Source organism: Hipposideros armiger, unplaced genomic scaffold (genome assembly GCF_001890085.2).
Source record: "Hipposideros armiger isolate ML-2016 unplaced genomic scaffold, ASM189008v1 scaffold_681, whole genome shotgun sequence".
In the NCBI taxonomy this organism is placed as follows: Eukaryota; Metazoa; Chordata; class Mammalia; order Chiroptera; family Hipposideridae; genus Hipposideros; species Hipposideros armiger.
The window spans coordinates 30,931-55,303 of NW_017732031.1; the positions used below are offsets into that span (position 1 = coordinate 30,931).

Below are 24,373 nucleotides of genomic sequence, written 5' to 3' on the forward strand. Positions count from 1 at the left end.
ATGAGATACCACCTTACTCCAGTCAGAATGGCAATCATCAATAAATCAACAAACAAGTGCTGGTGAGGTTGTGGGGAAAAGGGAAGCCTGGTGCACTGTTGGTGGGACTGCAGATTAGTGCAGCCACTATGGAAATCAGTATGGAGGTATCTCAAAAAACTGGAAATGGAACTACCTTTTGACCCAGCAATTCCACTCTTAGGTATTTATTCAGAAAAACCCAAGACATTAATTCGAAAAAATATATGCACCCATGTTCATTGCAGCACTATTTACAATAGCCAAGACTTGGAAACAATCAAAATGCCCATCGGTAGATGACTGGATTAAGAAACTGTATTACATTTATACAATGGAGTATTACTCAGCTATAAAGAAGGAAACCGTACCATTGGCAATGATATGGATGGACCTAGAGAACATTATGCTAAATGAAATAAGTGAGTCAGAGAATGACAAATACCATATGATCTCACTTACAGTATTGTGGAATCTAAAGAACTGAATAAACGAGTAATGTAAGCATAAATAGTCTCAGAGACACAGGAAAAACTGATGATTGCTAGATGGGGCGGGGGTGGGGATGAGGGAGAAGGGGAAGGGGCAAGACAACATAAATTGGTAACTGCAATATGGCCTCAGGGATAGAAAAGACAGTTTGGGGAATATAAACAATAATGTTGTTGTAAATATGTTTTAGGAGGCCAGATGGTCTTATGTCTTGTTGGGGTGACTGCTTCATGGACTCTGTAGAGTCCTGGCCACTGTGCTGTGCTTCTGAAGCTGCCATTGAATGGTGTTATATGTCAGCTATAATTTGATGCGTATATGGTCATGGGATGTGGAGTGTGGTGTGGGAGTGGAGTCAATGGAATTGTAATGGATATGTATGATATCAGGGGTGTGGGGGCAGTGGGTGGGGGAGGGGGGTTGTCACTTTGCGAGGGGTGGAAAGGATGGCTATTGCATTGTTTTGTACACCTGAAACAATACAAATAAAAATAAAATAAATAAAAGAAACAGCCCTTGCGAGTAACCACACCTAATAGAAATATTGGTTCCAAAGAACTTAGTATAGTTCTAATTTTTTCATTACTTTCAGATATACAAAGCAACATAATGATTAGACATTTATGCCCGTCACAAAATGATAATCCCAACAAGTCTACTATCCATCTGACATCATACATAGCTAGTCAAATACCATTGACTATATTCCCTTTGCTGCACTTATAGCCTGTGACCATATACATATATATATTTTTAATTATGGTTGACATTCAATATTATTTTATATTAGTTTCAGTGTACAGGGCAATGATTAGGCATTTATATAGTTTATGAAGTGATCCCCCTGATAAGTCTAGTGCCCATCTGATAACATACATAGTTTTTACAACATTGTAGTCTATTCCCCATACTGTATATCACATTCCTGTTACTATATTGTGATTACCAATTGTACTTCCTAATCCCTTAACCTTTCTCACCCATACTCCCAAAACCCCCCCCAAATTAGCACCCACAAGTTTTTTTTATCTATATCTGAGTCTATTTCTGTCCTGTTTGCTCGTTTAGTCTGTTCTTTAGATTTCCTCATATAAGTGAGATCATATGGTATTTGTCTTCCTCAGGCTGACTTATTTCACTTAGCAAATACCCTCTAAGTTTATCTATGTTATTGCAAATGTTCAGAGTAATACTCCACTGTATAAATGTATCACCTTTATCTAATTATCTGTTGGCGGGCATTTCAGTTGTTTCTATATCTTGGCTATTGTAAATAGCGCTGCAGTAAATATAGGGGTGCATATATTTTTTTGAATTAGTGTTTTGGATTTCTTTGGATAAATACCCAAGAGTGGAACTGCTGGGTCATAAGGTAGTTCTATTTTTAATTTTTTGAGGAATCTCCATACTATTTCCCATAGTGGCTGCACCAATTTGCAATCCCACCAACAGTGCACCAGGGTTCCCTTTTCTCTACGTCCTTGCCAACACTTGTTGTTTGTTGATTTATTGATGATAGCCATTCTGACAGGAATGAGGTGGTACCTCATTGTGGTTTTTATTTGCATTTCTGTGATGATTAGTGAGGTTGAGCATCTTTTCATATGTCTATTGGCCATCTGTATGTCCTCTTTGGAAAAATGTCTGTTAGGTCCTCTCCCCATTTTTAATTGGATTTTGGGGAGTTTTTTGTTTGTTAGGTTTTGGGTTGTTTTGGTGTTGAGTTATATGCTTTTTAAATAAATTTTGGATATTAACCCCTTATCAGATGTATCTGGCAAATATCTTTTCCCATTTAGTATGATGTCTTTTTGTTTTGTTGATGGTTTCCTTTGCTGTGAAAAAACTTTTTAGTTTGGTGTAGTTCCATTTGTTTATTTTTCTTTTGTTTCCCTTTCCCTGGGATATATATCAGTAAAAATATTACTAAGGGTAATGTCTGAGAAAGTTTACTCCTATATTTTCTTCTAGGAGTTTTATGGTTTCAGGTCTTACATTTAAGTCTTTAATCCATTTTGAGTTTATTCTTGTATATAAGTAAAATGGTAGCCCAGTTTCTTTTTTTTTTTTTTGCGTTTATCTGTCCAGTTTTGCCAGCATCGTTAATTGAATAGGTTGTCTTTACCCCACTGTAAATTCTTGCTTCCTTTGTCATAGATTAAATGACCATATAGGTGTGGGTTTCTTTCTAGGCTCTCTATTCTGTTCCATTGATCTCTGTGTCTATTTTTATACCAATACCATGCTGTTTCAATTACTATGGCCTTGTAGTATAATTCGATATCAGGTAGCATGATACCTCATCTTTGTTTTTTTTCTCAGATTACCATTGCTATTCGGGATTTCTTTATGGTTCTGTATAAATTTTAGGATTATTTTTTTCTAGTTCTATAAAAAATGCCATTGGTATTTTGATAGGGATTGCATTGAATCTATAGATTGCTTTGCGTTTTTTGGACATTTTAACTGTATTAATTCTTCCTATCCATGAGCACGGTATATGTTTCCATTTATATCTTCTTTAATTTCTCTCTTCAGTGTCTTATAATCTTCAGGTCTTTTACTTCCTTGGTTAAATTTATTCCTAAATGTTTTTTTAATGCAATTGTAAATGAGATCCTTTTCTTAATTTCTCTTTCTGATAGTTTGTTTTAAAAAATGCAACCAATTTCTGAATATTAATTTTGTATCCTGCTACTTTACTAAATTCATTTATCAGTTCTATTAGTTTTTTGGTGGAATCTTTTGGGCTTTTTTTTATATAATATCATGTCATCTGCAAATAATGACACTTTTACTTCTTCCTTTCCCAGTTGGATGCCTTTTATTTTATCTTCTTAACCTGACTGCTGTGGCTACAACTTGCAGTACTATGTGGAACAAATCTGGTGGAAGTGGGCATCCTTGCCTTGTTTCTGATCTGAAGTGGAATGCTTTGAGCTTTTCTCCATTGAGTATGGGTTTGTCATATATGGCCTTTATTATGTTGAGATGTATTCCCTCTGTTCCCACTTTGCTGAGAGTTTTAGTCATAAATGGATGCTGGATTTTGTCAAAAGCTTTTTCTGCATCTATTACTATGACTGTATGATTGTTATTTTTTTGTTTTATGTGGTGTATCACATTAATTGGTTTGCGGATATTGAACCAACCTTGCATACCAGGAATGAATGCCACTTGATCATGGTGTGTGATCTTTTTAATGTATTGCTTAATTCAGTTTGCTCATATTTTGGTGAGAATTTTTGCATCTGTGTTCATTAGGGATATCAGCCTATAGTTTTCTTTTTTTTGTAATGTATTTATCTGGTTTTGGGGTCAGGATAATGGTGGCCTCGCAAAATGAGCTTGAGAGGCTTCTCTCCACTTGGATATTTTTGGAATAGTTTGAAGAAAATAGGTGTTAATTCTTTTTTGAATGTTTGGTAAAATTCACCTGTGAAGCTATCTGGTCCAGGACTTTTGTTTGTTGGGAGCTCATTGATTGCTGATTCAATTTAGTTGGTAGTAACTGGCCTGTTCATCTTTTCAGTTTCTTATTGATTCAGCCTTGAGAGACAGATTGTATGCTTCTGAGTATTTATCTATTTTATCCATATTGTCCAATTTGTTGGTGTATAGTTGCTTGTAGTGTTTTCTTAAATTTTTTAATATTTCTGTCATGTTTGTTGTCACTTCTCCACTTTCATTTCTGATTTATTTATTTGGGTCCTCTCTCTTTTTTACTTAATGAGACTGGTTAAAGGTTTATGAATTTTGTTTATTTTTTTTAAAAAACAGCTATTGGTTTCATTGATCCCTTGTACTGTTTTTCTAGTCTCTATTTTGTTTATTTCTGCTTTGATCTTTATTATTTCCTTTCTTGTGTTCACACTGGGCTTTGTTTGCTGTTCTTTTTCCAGTTCCCTTAGGTATAAAGTCAGACTGTTTAGTTGAGATTTTTCTTGTTTCTTGAGGTAGGTCTGCATTGCTATGAATGTCCCTGTTAGGACTGCTTTGCTGTGTCCCATAGATGTTGGGTCGTTGTGTTTTCATTTTCGTTTTTCTCAAGGTATCTTTTGATTTCTTCCTTGATTTTATTGTTGACCCTTCATTATTTAGGTGCATGTTATTTAGGCTCCATGTGTTTGTGTATTTTTCAGCTTTTTTTCTTGTAATTCATCTAGTTTCATACCATTGTGGTCAGAGAAGATGCTTGGTATTGATTTCGGTCTTTTTACATTAGTTGAGACTTGTTTTGTGGCCTAACATGTAGTCTATCTTGGAAAATGTTCCATGTGCACTTGAAAAGAATGAATATTCTGCTGCTTTGGGGTGAAATTCTCTAAAAACATCAATTAAATCCACCTGGTCTAGGGTGTCATTTAAGGTCTGCTCTTTCTGTGTTGATTTCCTGTCTGGAAGATCTCTTCGATGGTGTCAGTGGAATGTTCAAGTCCCCTACTATGATAGTGTTACTGTTGACCTCTGCCTTTGTGTTGGTCAATATTTGCTTTATATATTTAGGTGCTCCTATCTTGGGTACATGAATGTTTACTAGGGTGATGTTCTCCTGTTGGATTGATCCCTTTATTATTATGTAATGCCCTTCTTTGTCTCTTTGTATAGTCTTCGTTATAAAGTCTGTTTTGTCTGTTACAAGTATTGCTATTCCAGCTTTTTTTTCATTTCCATTCACATGAAATGTCTTTTTCCATTCCTTTACTTTCAGTCTGTGTGTGTCTTTCCATCTGAAGTAGGTCTCTTGCAGACAGCATATGTATGGGTTTTGGTTTTTTATCTATTCATCTACCCAGTGTCTTTTGATTGGAGCATATAATTGTAGTTCTAGTTTTTTCAAACTTGATTTACTTGTGTCCACAGTCTACATCCACAAACTGGCATGTGAATTGGTATAGAAATGTGGTATTCCCTTATAAGTAGTTTTACCCAATTGACCAATGCTAAGAAATGTACATTATATCCAATGTCAATTAAAAAGTATTTCTTTCAAGTTTTTGGATTACCTACTTTCTATTCTTTTTCATATTAGCCACCCAAAGAAAATCCAATAGGTTGTTAGTGTACATATTCTAGAATACTGCTAAAAGGCATTGAAACACTAACCATTCCCTCATGCCAATTATCTAAGAAAGACCAACTTTTTATTTTTGAAAGAAATCTTGCTTGTCATGGCTGTTTGGTTGTTGGGCTTTGACTCTGTCCCTCTTTGCCTGTCCCCTCCTCACTATCACTTACCTCTTCTGCTGAATGTACCACTGTAGTGAGACGAATGTGAGGGGGACTGTTAGAAATTGCCTCAGACACCAGCCAGAGTGAGGTGACTGCTGGCTGTCCTTCCTCCCCAGGCTCTTCTGAGAAAGCTGTCAGTGAAAGTACAAATAAATTATCACCTGAGAACACCTTTCTATTGATGTCACAAAATGAGGTTCTTGTAAGTTTTTGTTGTTAACTCAGCAGTGACAGTTGGGGCTATGAGTAGATGAAAAGTTTCCTTGAGGAGTAGATTGCCTGCCTGACCGGTATATATACTGGGCTCACTTTTCCACCCGTTTTCTCCTCTGACCTGGGATACTCATCATCAACTCCACAAATCTATGGACAAAGTTGTAGAACAGCTAGAGTTAATCCAGGCACCTAGCAGAAAGAGAAGAAATATGATAAATTTTGCAAAGTGATGACCCAGCCAAGCGTTTTCATGTGGTGGAAAGAGCTGGTACCTCCTCATCTGTCCTATTTTCCATATCCCACCTGCGAGAATTGAGGTTTCTATAATCAAGCATAACCTGGAAGAGATGCTGGACCTGGAGCTATCTGAATTCCTTCTAAAGCAGTGGGCAGGCTTTATTTTATCCAACTGGCCTTGCATCACCGGCCACAGATACACTTTGTAAAAAGAAACCAGCCCCAAGTTGTGGCATCCTGGCACTCCACGACAACTGCTGTGGAGATGCAGATGGTGCAGCCTTTCCCAAAGCCATGTGGCCATTTCTGCCAAAGTTACACATATGCCTTACCTTCTGAGCCAGCAATTTCACATGTAGGTAGATGTCCAAGAGAAATGTCCACAAAAAGTCTTGTATGCGGGAGCTTTGTTCATAATACCCCCAAAGTGGAAACAGCCCACACGTCTGCCAAGACGGGAGCCTAGATAAATACCCAAGCTGTAGTACATTCATACTGTGTTATATTACCTAGCAATTAAAAATAATGAACTACTTGATTTACACAGAAACAAAAGAGCACACACTGCATGGTTCCATTTATATAAAGTTCAAGAGCAAGCGAAAGTAATCTATGGTGATAAAAGTCAGAGTATTGGCGGGAGCAAGGGTATATTGAATGAGAAAGGATATGGGAGAATTTTCTTGGGTGATAAAATTAGTATATATCTTGTCCTGCAGGATGACTACATAGGTATAATATAAAAATTTACCACCCTGTCCCCTTAAGACTTGTGCATTTGACTATTTGTAAATTAGTTAAAGAATACCCTATATATATATATATATATATATATATATATGTATTAATTTCTCAAAGCTGTTATATTCACAAAGCTCAAAAATAACCTAGCAGTATGCACCAGATAGTCAAATATTAAAAATCCTGACAGTGTCAAGTGTTGGCAAGGATAGGAATGCTGGGAACTCTAATACTTGGCTGGGAACTTGGCAGTATGTAGTCAAGTTGATTTAGTAGTCCCACTGCTGTGTATGTCCTCTAGAGAAACTTAGATGTAACGTACCATGAGAAGTGTACAAAAATGTTTGTGGCATTATTTTTCTAACTGCCCAAACCTAGAAAGGCCTCAAATGCCTATTGTTAGCAAGCTGGATAAATACAGCACAGTGTAGCTATACAATAGAACATTTCACCCCCACAGAAATGAGCAGAATCTGTGCCTCTCAACAGCATGGGCACCTCTCAGAGCCATGATAAAATTAAAGCAGGAGTCTGAAGAATGCATAAAGCATTCCTCAACCTGAAGTTCAAAAAATGAGAAAATCTTACCTATGTTGTTAATGGTTACACATGTAGGTGGTTAAACTAAAAAGAAAACAAACTGATGAGTATTTTAAAAAGAGGATGGTGGTGACTCTTTGGGGGCCAAATGGAAAAGTGATATGGGACTGGCTCAGGGAGGGTGTCAAGGGCACCTCCTGTGCTGAGTGGTGGTCCCACCAAGGTTCGCTTCAGGATCATTTGACTGCAGTCCATTTGTGTTTTGTGCACCTTTCTGCTCATGTTAAATTTCACCATCAAAGAAGACAATGATTAGCATTACAAAGTAAGAGATCCAGACAGTGCTTTCCTCTGGGACACCTCAAGTACCAACCAGGTGGCCTCACAACAAGCAAAGTGGGGAGTGGCAGCTCTTTTTTATAAGCTTTTACCATAAGTAGCCCTGGCAGACTGACTGTTCTCTCTACAAATTGATTACAGGCCAGAGAAAGAACTGCCCTGGGATTCTATCATTAAGAGATGAATTGGGATGCCAATACCTCCTTTTGGAATTTAGAAAAAGGAAATCAGAAATCAAGGGAATGGGGTGTCAGGTGACAAACAAAGGCCCCTCACCACTACTGTGCGGGTGGGCGCACTGGGCCCTGCACCAGCCGAGGGTCCAGTTAGCGTGACAGGCATCACTGAGTCCTCCAGAAGCCCTTCTGAGATGCAGCTGTCATGGCCCCCAGCATACAGAACAACAAGTAAAGCAGTCCGGCTGGGTGGCTTGAATGAAGGGCTCTGTGAACTCAGACGAGTCGTTGCTCCCATACCATCTCCCCTCTGTTCTCAGCCACCTGCATCTTTCAGTCTTGATCGAGGTTCTTCATGTAGACTGTTGAATGGGCCAGTGAAGACATACTACTTAACGGGACCGTATTCTGTCACTGGCACTCCGGCACCATTCTGATTCTATCCCTGGGGTTGGAGATCTTGATGTAAACTTTCTATCTGAGGCTAAATGGCTGACGTTTCTGAAAAACCTCTTGCACAGACTTTGGAAGAAAAGAACAAGCCCTAGAACAAGGGAAAAAAATAATCTATTAGGCAGAAATAGGAGTCTGCCGTTATAATCCTGCAGCAAGAAAGTGGAGCAGAGGTGAGTTAATGTGGTCTCTGGGGCTTTGGCCTGTTTTGCGTTTGTGAACTTTAAGCTCCTTTAATCATAGTGTCTCTTCATCCTCCCATCCACCCAGTGCCTACTAAGTGCTCCTCAGTGTATTGAGGGTAAGATCAGGAACAAGATTTTTCCTCCCTTTAAGAAAATTTTAATCTCAAGAGGAATTTGTTTTTTGGTGGTTTTTTTTTTTTTGGCCTGGCCATTCTTGGTGCTGAAGGTCAAAAAGACTAATGTTAATTGCCTATAAAATAATCTCATCTGCTCACCTGAATAAGCAGTTGGATCTCTGGAATGAGTTTTTATAAAAAGTCTGCATTAGGGAATACTATTAAAGAAATGGAATTGTGTTATTTTTCACTGGAAATTTGACTCTCAGGAGTACAACCAAGCAAGAAATCTGGATAAGTGCTTCAGAGTTCAGGCTGTCTTGGATCTGAATTCCGGCTCTCCAGCTTGAGAGCTGTGTGATCCTGTACACATTGTACACATTGCCGCATCTCTCTGTCCTGGAGATTCCACCTTATAAAATGGAGCTAATGAAAGTACCTCCCTCTTGGGCATTAATACTGAATGCTTTAAGACAAGGAAAGTATTGAGAAGGAAGGGTGCCTGGCATGTGTTTACCGTCCTCTGAATCAGAGGTCAGCAAGTTCAACCTATGGGCCAAATCTGGCCTGCTTCCTGTTTTTATAAATAAAGTTTTATTGGAACACAGCCACACTCATTTATTTGCATATTGTCTATAATTGCTTTCATACCACAAAGGCAGGCAGAGGAGTTATGATAGAGAAACTACCTGGCCTCCAAAGCCTTAAATACTCTCTGGCGTTTTACACAAAAAGGTTATCAACTCGGCCTTGTCTAAATGTAGCTATTCTAGTAGCTCTGCTGAGACTTTTGTCTTCACACAGTGATTGGTTTATGTTGGGACAATGTATATGCCCACTCAAGTCATCACTTACCATTTGATAGACTTTACAGAGATGGTGCTTTGATTTTGCCCAAGCCACTATGTAATCGAGATGCATATCAACTGAATTTAAAAGGGTTCTGTTTTAGCGTTTACCTTAAAGAAAAAAAATCATTCACAGTATTGTCTCGCATTTGAATGGGAAAGCCAGTGCTGTATTATCTACAGCCCCCTGGTAGTTTTGAACATCTCAACATGCAACAGAATTTCCCGTTTGAAGTTTATGTTTCCAGCATTTAATTACATGGGACTTTCCTGAAGTGTGCTATAAATATGCAGTACGCTGGTCTTGACTAATTGACGCATGTCTGTTATGGATCCAGGAAGGGCAGATGCTTATCTGAATACTTTTGATCTCAAAATCTTCCAGAAACAGGCGCACTTAAGCCATTTCCACAGTTTCCTGGATTTTGATGTGTCAAAACCACCACCTTAGATGTTAGCTATTCCCTTTTTTTTTTTCTTAGCTAAAGCCAGGAAACGGGATGCAGTGGGGCTTCTATTTTATAACTAATGGTGTTGTTAACAATCGCGTTAAGACAGAAGAAGACATCGAGAGTGACTCCTTTCAGGTTAGAGTTGAATTTGAGGCTGGTTTTCATTTGGCCAGCCTTGGTATTATGGTTATAGTTTTATTATTTTGTTACTATATGACTATCATTCAGTGGCTTGATACAGGAATCTGATTAATCAGGTGAACTCTCTCCCTCTCCAGGCACCCTTGCTCAGACCCTGTAATAATACTGGTTATTGATGCCATAATATGGGCCTCTAGGATTTTCTTCGGACTGTGCCTGTAGGGAAGGCCGAGTCGTATGCGTTAAATCCTCTGCCCCCTGGTGGACAATGCTTCTGCATCGGGAGGTCCAGATTCACTCTTTACCTCGCTGGTTCAGGCACTTTCCTTCCCTGGACCTCATTTTCCTCATTTGTGAAATGAAATGGAACTAGTGCCTTTGAAACTCTTTGGAACCCCGTAGTTCTCTATGGTTCTTGGGAGACTTCCCCAGGATCTTGTAACATCAGTCTAGTGCTTATTCCTTAAAATCACCTGTCATGAAGCGTTGTAGATAGCTACACCTTGCAAATGGGCCAGCTCCATTCCATTGCCCTGTCTTTCCCATTTCATTCATCTTATTGAGGACAGAGAGATGACATGCCTGATAGTCAGCATCTAGTTATATACAGCAAGCATCGTTGCTTGTATTTAGATCATAAAATTAACTCCTTGGCTCCCTCTGGGAGGCATCTGCCACCATCTTAGTTATAACCTAATGTTTTCTGACCTCCCTGATGGCTTCTAGATGCCAAGCTCCTAAAATCCCTGGGTCTGGCTCTCAGGCGTTTTCTTTTCATCTTGACCTCCCATTTCTGGCTTCTGTGTTCTGTCGCCAGCCAGTCAGACCCTTTGCTCCTCCCAGATCACACAGTCCAGTCGTGGCTGGTCCCGACTTAGCCCAGAGCTGCTGACCATGTCTGGTGTTTTGGCTGCTTCACAATTTTTCATCAAATTCCAGCTTGAACTTAACTAGTAGCTGATTTTTTCCTCCTAGAGCCTGTCATATTTTGAGCTCTTGAACTTTTTCTTCTACTTCCCTTCTTGCTCATTTCACTCCAACCACACACCAGGCAGAACCCCTTTGCACACCTGCTTTTAGCTTTTTTCCCTGCCTAGAATGTTTTCCCCAGGTAGCCACAGATTGGGTCGTCGGAAAAGTCATGACGCATTTTTGCAACGAGAAGCTAGAAAAAAATACATTATGACTTTTCTGACAACCCAATAGTTCACTTCCGCCTTCAGGTTTTTAATCAAATGTTTCCTTCTCAATGAGCCTGCCCTTGAAATTGCCATTTTCTAAACAGTAGTCAGGAGAGACCTCATCGAAAAAAACGTCATTCAAATATGACTAAGTCGTTAGCAGCTGAAAGGCATTTGGTCCAAAACCAGCCATGAATAGAGAGCAGTGAAGAAATGTTCCAGGCAGAGGGAAGAGCCAGTGCAAAGGCACTGGAGTAGTGTAACCTAGAACAGCAAAGAGTCCATTGTAGCTCTACCTAAGAGTCAGAAAGTAGCACAGGATGAGGCTACAGAGGCTATAGGGACCCATTGGTACAGTCCTTGTAGAAACTGGATGATTGAGTGTGGTCAGCATTGTTAAAAATGCAGAATCTCAGCCTCCACCCCAGATGTACTGGATTGTAAGTACAGTTTAACAAGCTCCCTCCCCCTTGCATGCATATTAACTTTGAGCAGCACTGTCATAAATCTTCCCCCATTTAGAGTGACCTGATACCCAGTTTTTTCTGCTATCACTCCCCCGTTCTAACACGAAGCAGAAGTCTAGCCCTACCCCAGCCATTTTAAGTGTTCAAGAAAAAGTTAATAGCTTTTCCTTTTAAAAAGTTTTGTGAAACGCTGAAAAAACTAGACAGTCATTGGCATAAAAATAGAAGCTTGGGCTTTCGATTGTTAGTTTACTCTTACACACTTACCTGAAATTGGTTAATTCCTTGTTTTGGGGGTGGCACTGGTCTTCCTACCCCTAAAGATCACCACATTCTGTCCATACAACTTCCAGTGTAATACTTTGTTCATTGGTGTGTGTGTTTGTGTGTGTGTGTGTGTGTGTGTGTGTGTGTGTGTGTGTGCGCGCGCGCGCGCACTTGTGCTTAATGTAATTCCATAATTCTTGGTTACCGCATAGGTCTCCTATATGTTGATTGTTCATCATGTCTTATAAAGGGCTTTCTTTTTTCCTATATAACTAAAGCATTGAAAATATTAGGTTATTAACACACTGAAAAAATGCAATCAATCAGATGATTATCATCTAATGTTTTAATGATCACATTTTTAATCCAATTATGCATGTTTGAATCTTTCAAATTTTCTTTAATTAAAGATTGCCTCCTGGCACTGCTATCAGAAATAAGAAATTGCACAGAATCGAGCCAGATATAATTTAATGTTGAAAGGAAACTGCAAGGGATAACTAGGCTGCACTGGGTTTAATGGTTTACCATGACTTGAAAGTCCTCATACAAAATTTTCTAATTGATAAGAAAAATTTAATCATCTTCAGATATACTCCGTTTGCATTCAAATAAGGTATTTCTTTTTCTAAATAACCTCCCCTAACTGATTATTCATATTGCCGGTCAAAATGCTTAAAAATGAAAGACAGAGTTGGGTGAAATGTAGACTACTTAATACAGTGTGTATTTAATATAAAAGTCATACATTATTCATTTTTGCAATTTGAATAGCTTTGAATTTAGCATCCCTGTTCCTCATCTTTTTCTTTGATGAACAATTAATTATTAAAATATAATATTGTCTGCATACAGCACTGGGATCCTTGAAAGTGGAATATGAGATTCATTTCTTTTCAATTCTTTTATCAAGTAATGCACAGTACCTGCTTATTATGGTATAATGGAATGAATGCTAGGATAAGTAGTGTTTCAAATATTTTTCTCAACTAGTTAAGTGGCTGGGAAAGGAATGTTTTTAATTCAAATTACTAATTAGGATAAAAGTTGGAATCAGAAAGCTCTGATCAGGTTGGGTTTGGAGTCAAACTGCCCTTTTATGATAAGATTCGTTTAACAAGCACTTACATATGCATATTCTGTGCCAGACACTCTGCTAAGCTGTGACTAATGTTAATTCATTTAATATTCAGAACCTCCTTATGAGGTCGACACTATTATAATCCCATTTTACAGATGAGGAAACCATTACAAGGAGGTTAAATAACTTGTCTCAGACCTTTAAGTAGATGAGTTAGGATTCAGACCTAGGGGACCTGGCTCTAGCACTTCTGTCTACTTTACGATATCTACATTTGTTAAGATTTTCTTAGTGGAAGAGTTTAGTTTTCAGCTGGAAAGTGTATTATTCTTTCTTCTTCTAGCTGGCTGTATTCAGTCTTGGGTCGAGCCAGTTGAGCGTGGCTGTCGACTGGCCAAAATAACTCTCCAGAAAATCCACCAAAAGAGCAGTTAATTTGGGCAAAGAAAAAGAAACGAGACCACCCCATCAGTGTGTGAATGCTCACTTCCGACTGGAGCTCCAACCAGTCGCACACATGCAAAAAGAGCCTTCTCAAGATGGCCTCTATATTTATTTGAATCCCTCCCCTGGAAGGTACCATAGAGTTTAACAGGAAGTCAGGACTAGAGAGTTAACAAGGGGCCCAGCTCCACCCATAGTCCTCCCAGCTCTATGGTTAATCATCTTAAGATGCCAGTTCACTTTTATCAAGGCTTATGTAGGCTTTGTGGGAAGTGCTGGAAATATAGGGCTACCATTTCTAAAATTGTTTCTGACTTAGAATTAAACATCATGAGCACCCTATTTGTCAGTGGATCACTGCCCGTGGGACTGAGCAGGAAATGGCATTTTTAGGAAGATCAGTAAAAATTGATGTTAAGTTTGAACTTAGAAAACTCAAGGGGGAAACAAAACAACTCAGGAGTTAATTCTGTAACATATGTTCACAAAAGAAAGTATCATTAGTGATGGAGGCACCCGAACATGTAGCATGCGCTGCCCGGCCTCCTTTGCCTTCCCCGCCATTTCTGGCTATTAATAACACTTGGTCCCCAACCCCCACCAGTTGGTTTAAAATAAGGGAGGTAAAATGTGACCTGAGGGCCAAATCAATTCTGCCTATTTTTGTATGGCTCCTACGCTAAGAGTGGCTCTTATATTTGAACGCTAGTTAAGTGAAATGGCAATTTCTCCCAAAAAGAATTCCATTCTTATTATAGAAGACCTATATTTTAAAAATTGTCCTCAGTTATTATTAACATTTTGAATGATGTTAATAAGGTTGTGGAAATGTGTCTGTTATATCAGTACTTGTATAACATCTTCAGTTTTGCCTCTTGGCCTACAAAACCCCAAATATTTATTATCTGGCACTTTACAGCAAGCATCTTCTAATCCCTGATTTCAGGCACAATGTGAGCTAGCCTGCTCTGAACCCAGTGCTGGCCTTGATAAATCAAGGTTTATAAGGCACTGTGCTAAGCCTCTTTCCTTTATTAGCTTGCTTAATTGTCACAGCAACACTGAGGAGTAAATGTGCTCATCACTCCCATTTTACAGATAAGGGAAGTACCTCAGAGAGGTTAAGACATTTTCCTAAGGTCACACAGCTGTTAAATGTCAGTTGGTTCTAAAACCATGCTAGAGCTTTGGCAAAGAACTCAAAAATTCTAATCTATACTGCTCAGGTTAGTAGAGAAAATGTCAGACATGATGTGCCTTTAAGGCATAGTAATCCAGTTTAAAAAAATAAGACACACAAACACTTAAAAGAAGTACATGTTTATGTAAGATGTACATGGCTACGCCAGGGTAGTTTAGAGGAATAATAATAACAGGAATAACAAAAGTAATAATTAGAATAATATTTATCATTTATGAGATGTTTACTATGTTCCAAGCTCTTCCTGAACCCCTTTCTTGTACTGATTCATTCAATCCTCACAGCAACAGGGGAGGGTTTAGTAACAGATCACACAGCTCACAGGAGGAGCCGGGGTTTGAACCAGCAGACTGAAAATCTGTTCCCTTAACTAATCCCTGTAGGGATGGAGGAGTGCGGTGCTGAGGAGAGGCCAGCAGTTTGATTTGGGTTTTCAGCACTAGGAGGGTTTTCCTGCTTCCAGGCTTACTGCTCCAGGTCCTAGAGCGTTTCCTTGAAGAAAGAACCCCATCCAAGTGTCTGTATTCTTCTCCAGGTTTTCCCTTTGTCTCCATTACTTCACCCTGGTCTTCCATTTCCCTAGCTGTAAAATTAAAGAACTGGACTTAAGTGGTGGTTTTCAGGGTTCCTGGATCCCCAGCTCAGCTTCCTCCATGGTGCCTGCACAGTTAGCTGTTTGAGTTGCCCAGCTCCCATGTAGGATTTTGTTTGAAGAAAGGGTCTGTCACCTCTGAGGCCACTGAACGAGGGCTGTCTCAGGACCTGTCTCAGAGCGCTAAGATCCAATGGCAGTGATGGTGGTGGAATGGAGAAACAGGGAAGCCGCTCTCTCTATCCCCCTCACCAGGTGTGCCCGCCCCACCACCCATCTGCCTGCACCTTCTAATCAGTTAAAGCCAGAGCCTGTCGCAGAAGCCCATGTCAAGGACAGAGAAACCCTCTGCGTGCATAGCAGTGGTCAGTCCTGCCGTTTCCACAAGGCCCTGCCGAATTCACGAGCCCATACAAGAGCTTAAGAGTCCTGATCCCACTGAAGCAGTGTTCCCTCTCAAAATCTAGTTTCAGATTGGTAGCGCGGGTGTTTCTGCTTTACCTTGTGTGTTCTTTAAAGCCCTGGCCTTTTCCTCAAGTGGGTGCTTCATATGGGCTTTCCTCCTCAAGGCTTGCAGGGGTTGTCTTGTCTCTTCCTTCTGCCTATAGCATTTTATTTTTTTTTTAAGCTGAGCCATCCTGCCACCTGTTGGCAGCTCAGCTCGGGCCGGGCATCGAACCGCTGTTGCTCAGAGCTCAAATTCTTGAGTGAGCTCTTAACCAACTGAGCCACTCGGCCGGCCCCTGCCTGTAGCATTCTTAACTGTGACCCTAACGTTGGGTCAGGCCCCTAAGGAAAAACTCTTATTCAGCCCGGAGCCCCTGATCGTAAGGCCGGTTGTGTGCTGCAGTGTAACGCCAAATTCACCTACAGCATGATGGAGAAATGAAGGCGGTGGTTTCCTGGTTTGTGATGTCAAGCCCTATGCACCTTCAGTTGCTTCCAGCCTTGTGTTGGCTATTTACATAGCCCAGGAAGTGCAAGCAAAGGCCAAAATAGTTCCTCCGCCCGTCCAAACCAGTCCCAGCCAAGCACACTCGCAGAGAGTCCCCCTATCATTAGGCATCTGGAAACCAGGTTTAAATAAAAGTCCAGACTTGCCAGTGGGAGGAGTGATAGTTCCATTATTTCCAGCCTTTTGTCCAACAGAAACCACTTTTGTCATTTTGATTATAGAACCCTATGATTTGAAGACTTTTGCATTCATTGTTAATATTTAATTTTTCCTTTTAAGAAATGAATTGAAAACCTATGTAAGAATCAGCCATGGCTTCTGAGGTGCATGAATAATTGCTGCCATTTCACTGTTCAGTAGTGACCTTGAGCTTAGTTATTTCGCCTCTCTGTGCCTTGATTTCCACAGAAGTATAATTGGAGTATTACAAGTGTGTACTTCATAGGGTCGTGAAATGAGAGTATCGTGATGTTTAAGAATAATGAAAGTCTGGATTCTAAACTCACCTCCCTGGTTTTGCATTCCAGCTCTGTCAATTGGTGTAATAATAGGACCAACTTCACAGGGCTATTTTAAGTGTTAAATTAATCTTTATAAAGCTCTCAGAATTTGGCTTGGCACATACAGTAAGTGCTATTTAAATATTTGCAACATGAAAATACTCAGAATAGTGCCTGACATACAGTAAAAGCTAAATAAATGTTAAGTTTCATTCAACTAGTCTCTACCAAAAGGAAATTTTAACTATTCTAATATAATCGATTTCTGTTGGGGTTTTTACATGATTCCCAGTTACATAGAACTCTAAGTTAGGGACACACATTTGCCCCAGTGCCTACACTGTTTGTTCTGCACGAAGGAAGAGGAGGAAGGAGGTGTGAGGCGTAGGAAGAACATTCCTGTAGGCACAGGTGTGTCCATGAAGTAACCTGGATCCTTAAAGTTCCCCAGGAATGTTCTGGGGCCCAGGGTGGAGGCCATTAAGGAGCTAAAGCAAGCCATTAGCAGGACTAGAATAGCCGAAAATCCCAGACTTAAATTCAGGGCTAGACCTTTGGGAACTCAGATAGGTACTAGAACCTTCTCTGCTTTGTGAAAGAAGCTGGATGATCTACTGAGCCTGACTGGGAGAATTATGACAGAGAGACCTAATCTCTGCTGCACTATTTTTTCTTCTTGCCTCAGGACCTTCACACATGCTGTTCCCAAGGTCTAAAATGCTCTTCTTTTCCTCTTTTGCCCCTACCCTTCAATATTCATATAGTTCACTTCAGCTCCTTCTTTAGCTGAGTCAGACCGTGCAAGCTCTGGGGTCACCACACCTGGGTTTATATCCCAGCTTTACTATAATACTTAGGAGCTGTGACCTTGGGCAGGTACTAACCCCTTCTGTACCTTGCTTTCTTCATAGATTTAGTGTGAGGTGTCATTGTTGGGTCTCAGCTTAAATGTCATTTCTTGTCCTTCAGAAAAGACCCCCCGCCTCCACTTGTATAAAAAGAAGAAGCCTATTTTCAGGGCCACCAATTTATAAGTTCAGGGTTGTTCCTTGGTTAGGTTTCACGTTGATTTCCGTAGGCCATGGGGAATCACCATGGGATGTAACGAACTTTGGAGCTGCACTTTACCCTGGGCTGACAATTTTCGTTTCACACTGGCTCTCTGCTAGGTGTCCCAGAGTTTGTTCCACTGATGATTACTTCATATGTATTAGATAGAGAAGTGTTCGTGATGGAAAAAGATCATGAAGGGCTTGGGTTAAATAAAATCAGATTCACCGCTTTTTTCCAAGACTGCTCAAAGACTCTAGTGTTTTATCCATTTCCTGGGGGACGAGGGAGGGACTGCATTGTTGCCCAGTGTTGTTCATCATGGAACCTGTTTTTCATGAAATAGAGTGCAATGTTGGTGCCTCAGAACACACCCTGGGAAACACGGCTTTGTTTTCTGTGGCTCTCCCACCACCAAATGCTAGTGCTTCGAAGGATGTAAACAAGCATAAGGCGTGTGATGTGGCGCCAGCATGCAGAGGGGTTTTGCCCGTGTGTCTGCAGCGTGGAACGACTTACCATTGTGCTTTTCTTTTGCCTCTTCCCCCAAACAGAGAAGGAGACCTTTCTGGACCCTTTTGTCCTCCGGGACCTCCTGCCTGCATCCCTGGGCAGCTATTACCGGTACACAGGTTCTCTGACCACCCCGCCGTGTAGCGAAATTGTGGAGTGGATCGTCTTCCGGAAGCCAGTCCCCATCTCTTACCATCAGGTAGATACTGAGCCCCACATGGGGCTTCTGTGCGTATGCGTTCTGTGTTCACTTACCTGTGTAACATTGCTAGACTACCCAGTTAGGATGTTTTATTTATTTTTGGACCCTCTACTTCTCATTGATTTCCTTTATTCTTTCCAACAAACATGTTTTTGAACCCAATAATTGTAAATACAAAACATGGTTTCTTAGCTACAAATTAACTAGCTGAAGAGAACTGCAGGCATGAAATCAGGTATTGTGTAAGTATCCAATTTTGAGGAGTTAACAGCTCTCCTCCATGATGACGCTATCTTGTGCCAGGAACTTGTCTAAGCTCCTGACATGTGGTAACACATTGAATCCTCATGAACAATGGTGTTATGACGTAGCTACTATTTGCACCCCCACTTCAACAGGAGAGACACAGAAGTGCAGTGACCTGCCCAAGTTCACACAACCAATTACCACACCATGGTGTCTGATCACAAAGACCAAGCTCTGAAGCACTCAACCTACCCAGAGTTCAGAAAAGAGATTTCTCTACTTGCAGAAATAAAAGAAAAAGCACCGTTGACGGAGCTCTTTCTGTGTGCCAGTCACTCTGCTAAGCACTTTACAAATGGCCCACTTAATTACAAAACAACATCGAGGGCTGGGTATTACACTGAGATTGGACGTGTAAGGACATTGTGGCATGGAAAGATTGGATAACATGCCAAGGAGTTGTGGGTCATGAATGTCGAAGCCAGAAATCAAGCCTGGGTTTGTCTGATTCTAAAACCCACGTTGCTAACCACTGCACTGGACTGCTCTGAGTGTGCCCTGGGCAGTTTTCACAGGCAGGTGAATTTAGGCTGAGCAGTTAACTGGGTAGAAATTGATGAAATAGACAAGGGATGGGGGGCAGTGTCAGAGGAAGAGAAGCCACTAAGGGGGTGAGGGGCCTTGAAATTACCTCATGAGGAATAATAGATGGAAGGGGGCAATTCTTAGAGGGGAAAGTTAGTTGCTGCAAGTGCAGCATACACTGAGGCAGCAGTAGATTTCTTCTCCATAATTCCAGAAAATAGAGCCAGGAACAATGGATAGCATTTGTAAAAGGGAATTTGAACCACTGACCAGTAATGTATAAAAATGGAAGATTACTCCTATCAGGGCCATTCATAGAAATGCTTCCCCAGAGCTTGACCGCCAGGGCTAGGGCTGTTGTATAGGAAGGGGGAGATTTTGGAATGATGTGATAATAGCAGTAATATGACTGAAGACACAGAACACAAGACTGTGAACCTGGCTGGCCTGGCGAATGGTCTAAAGATATTCCTAACAAGGGCAAAGACTACAGAAGAATGAGTAGGGGGAAACAGGGTTGGATGGGTTCATGGTCAGGTCTGTTTTGGATGTAAGAAACAGAAACCTACATAAAGTAGCTCAAATAGAGGGAGTATCTTCAAGAAACAATAGAACAGACATCCTGAGATGAAGCCATCATGACCAGGAATGTCACTAGCAAGTGACACATATACTTTACTCTCTTTTAAGGGCCACACAGGCTCTTAAATCTTGGATTTTCTTCCATGGCTTTGTGATTCTGTACCTTTGCAAAATTCTGGTCCCTTCTCTCCCAGTTTGGGTAGGTTTATTGTTGTTGTTGTTTGTTTTGGTTGTGTGGCCCAATATGGTTACTCTTGTACCAGTTGACCTTTCAACTATAGGACCAGCTACCAATTGACAACAGTGCAGGTCTTATGTCAAATGGTATTCAGGAAGATAGGTCCAGTAGACACTGGCCAACCAACGAACTGGCTGGCCCTGGGTCATCCTGGGTCCCGTTTGACGAAATCAGCTGCATTGCCAGGTAGCATCCTGAGACATCAGGGTTACCCCCGTGTGGTAAATGGAGCAGATTGTTCAGAAGGGGCTGTGTGTGCATGAGAGACATCTCATGCTGCCCCACTAACGAAGTTAGGCAGTGTAGGGCCAAGCCAAATTGATTTATCTGGCCTCACTGTTGTTGGCAGACATTTTACTTTCAGCGTTTTTTCTTTTAATTCCACAGGATTAGCAGTTTGGTTTCTGAACAGAATCTGCCAGCCTTAAGGAGATAATGAAATGTGAAACAAGTTTTCTCAGTAATGGTGAAGTCAGCATTGTTTTCATAAAATAAAATAAAATTACAATCCACAGACTTAACAGCCTCAGGGTTAGGGAAGGGGCGTTGAAAAGGAATCCTTGTCAATTAAGATAAATGCTTTTGTCTTCAGAGATGTAAAGGCTTGGAATAACATGGTTAAGAAATACAAGTTTGGCCCTATGAAGGACACAGAGGTAAAGAGCGGTCGTTAAGTTGGGGAGAAACAAGGTCCGTTAACACATACTAGGTTTTATTTCAGCTACAGAGTTTTAGGCTTGGATGCCTTGTCAAGTGTTTGCCAATTAGAAGCATTTGACACTTGGTAAATGGGCCTTTCTTTGTTAATATCTTTTTGTTTACTTTTCCACTTCCTGCCACCCATATGCTGACAGAGAAGAAATGATGGAAAGTTTTTTTCTTTGACTTTCAGCATATGACTGCTCTGTAGGTATTAATTATTGTTTCAAGGAAATAGTGAAGAAATCAATCACATTGGCTTCCCAGTTTCTTTACTATAAACCATCTTCAGATAATACTTTACTTCTATCAAGCACAGCTTCATATATCCCCGTCTGTTTCCCAAAGGAGGAAAACAACTCATTTTTATGTGGCCAAACTGAATTCTTGCTGCCTAGCTTCGTGGAGGTCACAGCTCTGTCAGCCCTCAGAAAGGAAAGCATTAGCCATCCAAGTATTACCGCTTCAGACCTTCTCACCCTGACCCTGCCAACATTCTTTCTGAAGTTAGCACAGCATGTTCATTTCAGGAAGGCGAAGAGCCAATTCAGAAGAGCCAAGCAGACAGAATTCCATGTCTGCTTCTATCAGAAAGAAAACATTCCTGGCCCTTCATCCGTCTCTTTCTTCAAAGGCCCCGTCTCCTCTCTGCTCTTTTGCACAGTGTGTGTGCCCGTAAGCAGGGAAAATGAGAGCATGTTCACCATAAAATAGAATGCTTAGCGCACACGGTGGACGTGTGTGAGGTGGATTTCTTAGTAACCTTCCAGAGTAAATATGAGCAGCTACTTAACGTTTTCTCTTTTATTCTCTTTGGGGAGTCTACCTGGACATCCAAACCAGCCCTGGAGCCCGTGAACTCTTGACTCCAGCTTGTGTGATAATCTGGATCTAGATTCGGTGTTGCTAATGAAATCACATGTCGGCTTGGTTGGCCAGCAGTCAGGGTAGCTTATGTGGTGCCATTAAACATCTACTGTTAACATCTGGCAAAAATCATGCCATGACTGTGTCACCCAAACAAAATGGCCGCACTCTCAGTCCTGGTATAGGAGGTCAAAGGAGCAGGGTGGCCGCCTTGAGACAGATGCCTACCTTGTTCATGATCAGTCAGAGAACATGACCATCTTGAGTCCAATGTACTAGGATGTGTTTTATTCTAGAACAGTGGCTCTCAAATGATGGTGCTGTGGCCATTGGAGACTATCCCAGCCTTCCCTTTTCAGGACTGTTTGCTTCCTGTAGTTTAAAATATGACACTGCCTATAATTTTCCTTAGCATGAATTTTATTTCAGTGCTTCTTGGGGATGCTATCAAGAAGGCAATAAATGTCTGAATATGTCTAGTCTGTTTGCTTTTGGATGTTTGATTTTTCCTTTTTTTTTTTGTTTTTTTCCCTAACAGGCCAGAGTGGATAGGAAAGGTTTATTTGCATGACTTTTTTTTTTTTAAACCAGTGTTCTTTCTTTAATTAAACGAGTAGAGCAGCTCTTTTTGAGTTAAGAGAATATTCCATTTGGAGCCAAACTACCTGGGTTCCATTCCTGGCTCCATTCTTCAGTCAGATTACTCAACTACTCTGCTACTTTGTGCCTCGGTTTTCATCTGTAAAATGGCGATGATAATAATACCTACTGGATGGAGTCATTGCTAAAATTAAGTGATAGAATGTGTATAGAACGCCTGGACTAGTGCCTGACACCACAGGAAGTGCTCAGGAGATACTGGGCGGGCTTTTTGTTGCTGTTATTAAATAATCACCAAGGCTGGAGGGCAGCACTGTCCAGTATAAATAAAGCAAAAGCCACATACATCATTTAAAATTTACTTGTAACCACAATGAAAATGTAAAGAGAAACATGTGAAATTAATTTTACTGTACTTGATTTAGCCCAATTTTTCCAAATTATTATTATTTCAACGTGTAGGGCTAGCCACATTTCTGGTGGAATAGCTACTACATATGGCTACTGGCTGTTGCAGCTCCTATGTTTATCTCAAGACCACAACTACTAATGAATTATTTAATTCAGAAAGTTTACCAAATCCAACACTACATAATGTGCAGTGCATGTGAATGAAGTTTTTCTACATGGTGGCATGAAGGTGTCATCATTAATCCACACCAGATAGCTTTCTTTGTTAATTGTGATTAAATCCTTTCCCTTTCTGTAGAAGGCCTTTCTACAATTGCCTTCATGAAAAGATGTCTGCAGCTACAAGAGGGGGACATAGCCCTGGAGTTAGCTTATTATTCTTGGATTTTATTTTTGTAGCCATGTTCCAATAAGTAAAACTTTAGATACTCCAGGCTACTGAGAATTTAATATTCCATTATTATTATCTTGTTTAATAATGAGGCAACAAAACAGTACCTCCTCTGTCACCTTTCAAATGTATGGTGAAGCTAAAGTGTCTCCTTGACCTGAGGTGTGACATTTCAGTTCCTGATGGTTACCCTGGAGTTTCTTTTTTTTTTCTTTTTTTTTTTTTTAATTGGGGAATTGGGGGATGGGAACAGCACTGGGGAATTGGGGGAATGGGAACAGACAAGTTGCTGTCGTTTTGTTCTTCAGTCTAGTTGTGGAGGACGTTGCTTCACTGGCCCAAGTTGGCACCATCATTGCGCTCTTCCCGGGTGAGGCAGATCAGTCACCGGCTTCTGGATGGCCGCTCACTGCGGCTGCTGGCCGCTCACACTGGCTGCTGGCTACACACGGTAGCCCATGGCAACCCACTGCCACAGGGGCTGCAGCCTACGGCGGCGACTCACGGCAGCCCAGCTCCAGGTTGAGCTGTTGTTCAGCATCTTAGCTGTAGAGGGCAGTGTCACTGGCCCTCATATGTGGGATCCGAACCGGGACCCTCTGGCGTCCCAAGCCAGCTCTTAACCAACGAGTCACTCGGCCGGCCCTGGAGTTTCTTATTATGCTTACCATGGACTCTGCCATTGTTTAATTGCCATTATATACCCATTCCATAAAATATTGTGCACATCGCCCTTTTAATGGTTCATAATGATATTACTTTTGATTTTCTCTCTTTTTCCCCCTTCAGCCACAATGATCCTCTCCCTACGTCCTATAGACGAGAGCTCTTACTGCACATGAATGGCATGAATAGATTTCAGCTTTCCTTTGATTTGAACCAACAGATTAAAAACTAATTATTCTTTGTAATGTTTTTATAAGAAAAACTAAGTTGAAATGATTTATATACACTTCCAGCTAACACATTTGCAATTCAAGGTTAAAATTGTTCTTGAAACAGCACCAGTTAAAATGCAATTACAACTCCCCAAGCAGGGATAAAAGAAAAATGTTTTACATGTTCACTTCAAAAGTTAAAAAGTCAATTTAATATTATAGAAATAAAAACTTTCA

General features: G+C 40.6%; 1 protein-coding gene across 1 annotated transcript in view; it reads left to right on the plus strand.

Annotated features, from left to right (window-relative positions):
- The window catches only part of PTPRG (protein tyrosine phosphatase receptor type G), a gene marked incomplete at its 5' end in the record, with an annotated part of 197,661 nt that overhangs the window by 6,938 nt on the left and 166,350 nt on the right, over positions 1-24,373 (plus strand). Inside the window, one exon of the mRNA XM_019626509.1 lies at positions 18,479-18,636. Within this exon, the coding sequence (XP_019482054.1) occupies positions 18,479-18,636 (158 nt within the window). The remainder of the gene's footprint in view (positions 1-18,478; positions 18,637-24,373) is intronic.